Source organism: Pelodiscus sinensis, chromosome 1 (genome assembly GCF_049634645.1).
Source record: "Pelodiscus sinensis isolate JC-2024 chromosome 1, ASM4963464v1, whole genome shotgun sequence".
Taxonomy (NCBI): domain Eukaryota; kingdom Metazoa; phylum Chordata; order Testudines; family Trionychidae; genus Pelodiscus; species Pelodiscus sinensis.
The window spans coordinates 330,231,574-330,238,902 of record NC_134711.1 but is presented as its reverse complement, the minus strand read 5'-3'; the positions used below and the strand labels follow the sequence as shown (position 1 = coordinate 330,238,902).

The following is a 7,329-nucleotide window of genomic DNA, read 5'->3' as shown; positions in this document are numbered from 1 at the left end:
TAACAGCTTTTGAATGGATGTTGGCAGATCTCACATCACAACACTCCTGGCATCAGCAGTGTACAGGGGTACAGGAGATGTGACCCTAAGTGTATAATTCACAATGGATAAGGGGGCAAGGGAGAGAGGGAGATAGCATTGCTAACACACAGGCCATTGACTGAAAGGTTACATCTTGGGTGCAGCTGCATGCTCCTCTATCCCAACCAAGCAGGGAAGGAGGAATCGGAACAAGTCTGTCAATGAATAGAAGCAGCATCTCCTGGGGCCATGTCCCATTACCATGGTCACAACTACCCTGACCCCTTATTTAACACTTATACACCCCTGTAGAACTGACCAGAGTTGAGCCCACGTAGCCAGAGGTAGGGAGGGGAAGAAACAGCCTCACTTGTGCTCCACAGCTGCCTGTGCCTCTGTGATTCTACCCGCTCACTCCACAAAGACAGAGGATTCCTGTAGCCTGGAATCTCCTTCCCCTACCTCAGTTTCATAAATATTATTTTCCTTTTGGTCCCAGGTAGCTAAGTCCATGGTGGACTCGTGGGTATTAGCAAACCCGTCCTCACACAGCAGAACTGGAGGGGGCTTGTCTGGCCTATGGAGTGTAGGGCAAAGACCTCTAGATGTCCCCTATGAACACCATTGGGAGTGTGATGGGTTGGACCTCCTCAGGATATCAGGTAATGTGCTGAGATACCAGTGAGCCGCCTTTTCTGTCAGTCCGGGGACACTTTAGTCCTGTCTTGCTGAGCCAGGCTCTGCAGACTCCACCAGCAACATACCGGTAGGTCCGCAGCCAACTGCGGATTGACTCAGACACAGAGATCAGCTTGTGGAAGTCTCAGCTAAAGGGGCCTGCCACAGAGCCCAGGAGCCCAACTCTCTCGGAGGAAAGAACCAAAAGTGTATGAAATTTGCCCCTCCCTCAATATGGAAGAAGCCGCGCACAACCTCCTGCTAGCCCAGTTAGAAATGCCTTAATTGGGTATCAAGATTAACCAGAAATACATTTATTAATTAGAAAGAGATGCATCGTTAGTGGCTTAGAGGTAGCAAACAGAGCAACGTGGATTACTAAGGGTATGTCTACACTACAAAGTTAATTCGAACTAACGGAGCGCTTAGTTCGAACTAGGAAAACCTCATTCTACGAGGACTAAGCCTTTTTCGAACTTACTAGTTCGAATTAAGGGCTGTGTAGCCCCTTAATGCGAACTAGTGGGAGGCTAGCCCTCCCCAGCTTTCCCTGGTGGCCACTCTGGGCACCACCAGGGAAACTCTATTGCCCCTCTCCCGGCCCCGGACCCCTTAAAGGGGCACGGGCTGGCTACGGTGCCCGTGCCGGGTGTAAGCCTGCCAGCACCCAGCCAGCAGACCCTGCACCTGGCACGGCTCGAGCCAGCCACCCGATGCCCCCCAGCCCTCCCCCTCTTCCCGGGACCAGGCTGGCGGCTCCCGGGAGCTTGCCTGGGACCGCAAGAGGCGGGCACCCGCCTGGTCCAGTGCAGACATCGTGGACCTCGTCCACGACCTCCGCACTAGGCACAGGAAAGCGGCCGTCTAGGTCAGGAGAGCTGCCAGCCTGGCCACTCAGGAGCAGGTTTGCATGAAAATCAAGGTGGTCCATTGAGACCCCCGACCCTGAGCCCTGAGCTTAGAATGGCCGTCCTGGGTCAGACCAAAGGTCCATCTAGCCCAGTAGCCTGTCTGCCGACAGAGACCAACCCTAGGAACCCCGGAGGGGATGGACCAAAGACAGTGACCAAGCCATTTGTCTCGTGCCATCCCTCTCCAGCCTTCCACAAACTTCGGGCAGGAACACCACTTCTACCCCCTGGCTAATACCACTTCATGGACCCAACCTCCATGAATTGATCTCACTTCTCTTTAAACTCTGTTCTAGTTCTAGCCTTCACAGCCTCCTGCAGCAAGGAGTTCCACAGGTTGACTCTTTGCTTTGTGAAGAAAAACTTTCTGTTATTAGTTTGATGCCTGCTACTCATTCCTTTCCTTTGGTGTCCTCTAGTCCTTCTATTATGGGAACTAATGAAGAACTTTTCAGTATGCACCCTCTTCACCCCACTCGTGCTTTTATAGACCTCTATCATATCCCCCCTCCGTCTCCTCTTTTCTAAGCTGAAAAGTCCCAGTCTCTTTAGCCTCTCTTCATATGGGACCTGTTCCAAACCCCTCATCATTGTAGTTGCCCTCCCCTCTCCCACCCTCTCTCTTCCCCTCTCCCACCTCCTTTTCCCTGTCTCCCCCAGTTTTGTTCAATAAAGACAGATTCTATTTTTGAACACAATTGTCCTTTATTTTGTACATCAGGAAGGGGGGCTAGGGAAGGGTAAGTGGAAGGAGGTGAGGGAGGAATGGGGTACAAGCCCCCGATGGGGAGGACTGGGCTGGTTCTGCGGGCTTCTGGGGGTGGAACCTTTCCTGCAGCCCCCCAATTGCCCCCTCTCCCCAGATGGCAGCCTGCGGCAAGTGCAGCCGGTCTGATGGCCGAGTGCTGTGATGTGCCCAGTGTGGGTACTCCGGGCAATCCAAGCCAGGACTGCTTTGCAAGCTGGGCACCCCTGAGAACTGTCTGTCCGGGGTGCGGGTCGGGTCCCTTTAAGCACAGCCCTCGGCTAGCCTGAGACAGCATCTCCACGCTCTAAGTCCTCATCTGATGCCCTGCTGGCACTGCTTCCGGCCAGCCTTAAACCCGGTTCAGGGTCCACTCTGTGTGGACATGCTAGTTCGAATTAGCAAAACGCTAATTCAAACTAGTTTTTTAGTCTGGATGCGTTAGTTCGAATTAGCTTAGTTCGAATTAACTAATTCGAACTAAGTTAGTTCCAATTAGCGCTGTAGTGTAGACATACCCTAAGGCAATAACACAAGGCATGCAAACTAAGCTTGATTCATTAATGAAACTGGTTACAAACAGTGATTCCTCAACTGAGATATTGTTTTTGGTAGATTCCTTGACAGGCCTAGTGTCTTTCAAGCAGGGGGTCAGGGCTGTTTCCCACTGTGGCACTTTCAGTACAGAGGGTGGGGGTCCATAATAGACTTTAAAAATACTTTGCTACTAAAGGTTTGTATCCAAGGACCCCAAGCTCACAGATTCTCTGGCCTTTGATTGGTATCTTCACTGTTAACCAAATGCAAAACCTCTTAAAGAACCATGAAATGTGCACCTGTCAAATCCTTCCTGTAAGTGACACTCAAACTATTTTAAGCTTCTGTCTGTAAAGGCCTTGAAAATCCAGCCATTGCAATCAGCTGAAGAGGGAACTTTAATTTCTCTGATAAGTTTGGCTGTGTACTTTTAGGCAAATACACTCAGAATCTCCCACTTTCTAGGACACAGCAATCAGATAATGTTCTGATAAGGGTGATTTTTAATTAAGAAAGAAAAAGAAAAATAGAGAAAACACATATGATCGAACATTACTTGGTTGCTTGGTATTACAGAGCAACTGGAAAAGGGATTAAAAACAGAGGGAATTGTTTCCCAGGGATTTAAGTTGGAAATTTACAATGAAAGGGGGTAGTTACATGTGCTCAGTCCAGAGAAGACCAAGAAATCCCCAAAATAAAGAAAATGACCTCCTCTCATCTTACTAAACATTCCCTGTTCTACTCACACAGCTGTTGTTTATGGAAAGTGAATATTTGCCATTCATGGATGATTCTCAATGCCAGGTTCCCCAGCTCTTCACTAGTTCTTCTAGGGGCTGTTTTCCTGCCATACAAGAACAGAAGGGGCTCCAAGTTACAGTTCAGAAGCCCACGTTGTTTTTTCATTGGCTCTCCTGGACTGTTGCCATTCCACTTCCTGCTTCTGTAGCAGGTAAGGAAATTAGGGTTTGGTGTAAACAATTAACTAGTGACAATTAACCCCCACCCCGGACAGACAGTTCTCAGGGTTCCCTGCTGGCTTGTCTACCTTGATGAGGGACAGCAAAGCAGTCCTGTCTTGGAGTGCCCTAAGTGCCCTAAGTGCCCAGGACAGCACTAAGGAGAGCGTCCACTCTGGTCCTCCCCACCAGGGGCTCGTGCCCCATTCCTCCCTCACGTCCTTTCCCCTCCCTAGCCCCTCTTCCTGATGTCAAATAAAAGACACGTATGTTCAAAAACAGAAACTGGGTTTATTGAACAAAACTAGGGGGGGAGGGGATGAACCTCTGTGGAGACTGGGAAAAGGAGGTGGGAGAGGGGAAGAGAGAGGGTGGGAGATGGCCGTGTTCCTCTGTCTAGTGCGGAGATCATGGACATTGGGGGCATCCCCCCCAAACCTAAATAAGGTCCATGATCTCCACTCTGGACCAGGAAGGTGCCCATCTTCTCCAGCCCCTGTCTGGCTCCTGGGAGCTGGAAGACTGCTCCTGTAGAGCTTTAAAACATGAACACTAAATACGCAAGAAACAAAAAGGCCAATAAAAATCCAACATATTTTATTTTTAAAGAATCTTATGATTTGTAGACCATTCTCATAACTTTGTGTAGGCGTTCCTTGTGATTTTGGGGTTGGCAATACTGCTCTTTGATTGATGAATTTAGAGAGGTCTCCCTTCAGTTTCCCTTTCCACCCTCCTTTTTTGTCACAGGTCATCAGAGAATCATAGAGACAATGGAGAGTAGGGTGAGTCCATGACTCTGGTTAATGACTGGTCAGGGTGACTAACTATCATCAGCCAGTGATCTGAATGAGCTATCTACTGCCATCTGTTAATCAACTGTAGGAAAAGGCTTCATGAGCAGACCTTATTTATATAGACCACCTCCTTTGCCACAGAGATCAGGAGACATACTTGCTGTGTCAAGGTGATCAATTTTGGCTCTTTTAGGTTGAAATTCACTTAAGACTTGGAGCTGGGAGAATGAAATGTTGTTATCCATATTGTATGATTAAAAGGTAAGAGACCTGAACTTAATATGACGTGGCTTAGGGTCTATCATAACTTGAACACTAAGCAGAGGATAGTGAGTCACATCTAACTGAAAGTCACAGAAGATGGAAACAGGTTTTATTTCTGGTATAGAGTCTATTTGGGAGTCCTCAATTATATCTGACACTTTACATCCAGGCTTCGTCTAGACTGGCATGATTTTCCGGAAATGCTTTTAACGAAAAAGTTTTCCGTTAAAAGCATTTTCGGAAAAGAGCATCTAGATTGGCACGGACGCTTTTCCGCAAAAGCACTTTTTATGGAAAAGTGTCCGTTCCAATCTAGATGCGCTTTTGTGCAAAAAAAGCCCCGATTGCCATTTTACCCATCAGGGCTTTTTTGCACAAAACAGTACTGTGCTGACTACACTGGCCCCCTTGCGCAAACGAGTTGTGCAAGAGGGCTTTTGCCTGAATGGGAGCAGCACAGTATTTCCGCAAGAACACTGACGATTTAGGAGGAATATACAGTAACAAAGGCTAAAACCTTCCTGGTTCTGGGTATAAGGCAAACCTGCTGAGGTTTAGGAGGAAACTTTCCCTTGAACAGGATAACCGTGTATACCTCTGTGGGATTTCCTCTGAAGCTGCCAGAACTGGATACTAGAGACAGGATACGGACCTGGCAAGTCCCACATCCCTAGATATCTACCAGACAAAATCATTGCTTAACTGGAGTAATTTCTCATTGCCAGGACATGTGAAGTGGTGGAACACTTCACGGCATACAGAGATGTTCCATGCCAAACCAGGTGAAAGTCAGTCACTTGTTAGCATCTTAATACCTCTCTGTCTGGCATAAAGTGGGACGCAAAAGAAAAAACGTCCCCTGTGGACTTCCTCTCAGACTAATGAAGCCTCCCTCTTTTGAGGGTATCATTGAAATGGATCCCAAATCCCCCATTAAATGGTTCTCGAAGCCACATTGAGTCATCGCACTGGAGTTGCACTGAAACATACCAGGAGCTGAAAATGTCTGTTCGGGTGCAGGGAGCTAACGTGTTAACATCCATTTCTTGCCCTCTCTTTGCAATGTGGAAGAAACCAGTCAGCAAGTCGTATGGTTCTGGACTCAGAACCATTTCCCCTTCTGAGACAACACACAGACCATTTGTTCCCACAGCTTCTTGGTTTTCATCCCATAAACAAAGGGGTTTAGCACGGGGGCAATGAGCTGGTCGAGATCGGCCAGCAAGATGTGAATATGTCGAGGGACATTATGGCCAAAGCGGTGGGTTAACACGCTGAAAAAGGCTGGGACGTAAAATAGGAGGATGATACAGACGTGTGAGCCGCAGGTGCCAAGAGCCTTGAGCCGAGTGTCTTTGGTGGGCAACTTGAAGACAGCCCGGAGGATCAGCACATAAGACACAGCGATGAACATAAAATCTGCTACAATAGTTAAGAGAAACATTGAAAAGCCAAACCAGATATTGATGGTTATGTCTGCACAGGCCAGCCTGGCCACCCCGATGTGATCACAATGGGAGTGTTCAATGACATTGCTTGCGCAGAAGGGCAGCCGTTTGAGGAGAAAGACAAAGGGGACAACCAGACAAAAGCTTTTGATGACAATGGCCGTGCCTATTTTCCCAATGTTTGCATTGGTGAGGACAGTCGTGTACCTCAGGGGGTTGCAGACGGCGACGTACCGATCGAACCCCATGGCCAACACGATGGCCGATTCTGTAGCAAATACAAAGTGCATAAAGAACACCTGGGTGAGGCAGGCACTGAAGGAAATGGCCTTGGGTCCAAACCAGAAGATGGCCAGTGTGTTGGGCACGGTGCAGGTGGATAACAGTATGTCGGCCACCGCCAGCATGGAGAGGAAAATGAACATGGGCTCGTGCAGCCTGCGCTGGGTGGCGATGAGCAGGAGGAGACCACAGTTCCCCACGACAGCCACCGTGTACATCAGCGCGAAGGGGATGGAGATCCAGGGGTGCCAGGGCTCCAGGCCCGGGATACCGACCAGGACGAAGCTGAGGTGACTGAACGTTGTGCTGTTGGGCGTGGCCATGGGGCGCTGAGAGCTCCGCTTGGGCGCCGGGCCCGGCTGAAAGGAGAGACAAGGTCAGTGCTTGCTGGGCTCTCGCCGCCTCACACTCACTTCTCACTTCCAAATCACACCCTGCGTCCCTGGTGTGAGAGCTGCACTCAGAGCTGCTCAGGGCAGAGCCAGAGCTGGTGACAGGGACCTGTCAGGAGCTCACAGGTGACCACTAGACAAACCAGCCACAGAGCAGGCAGGGCCGGGCGGAGAGTCTCAGAGAGCCCAGCCCGTGTAGCCGGCCTCCCTCAGCTCCGGGACACACCTGGAAACAACAAGGGACAGTTCAGCTACTCAAGCTCCATGGTGATTTATTGCCCCAGCTCTGGCC

At 49.5% G+C, this 7,329-nt stretch overlaps 1 protein-coding gene across 1 annotated transcript; it reads right to left on the bottom strand.

Annotated features, from left to right (window-relative positions):
- Positions 1-6,017: 6,017 nt before the first annotated feature.
- LOC102462491 (olfactory receptor 52B2-like) lies at positions 6,018-6,968 on the bottom strand. The gene has a single exon (XM_006116468.2). The coding sequence runs from the start codon at positions 6,966-6,968 to the stop codon at positions 6,018-6,020; it is 951 nt and encodes a 316-aa protein (XP_006116530.2).
- Positions 6,969-7,329: the final 361 nt, after the last annotated feature.

What these genes read in the sequence shown, in the direction of transcription:
- LOC102462491 (XM_006116468.2), bottom strand. Translation starts at nt 6,968, where the DNA reads ATGGCCACGCCCAACAGCACAACGTTCAGTCACCTCAGCTTCGTCCTG.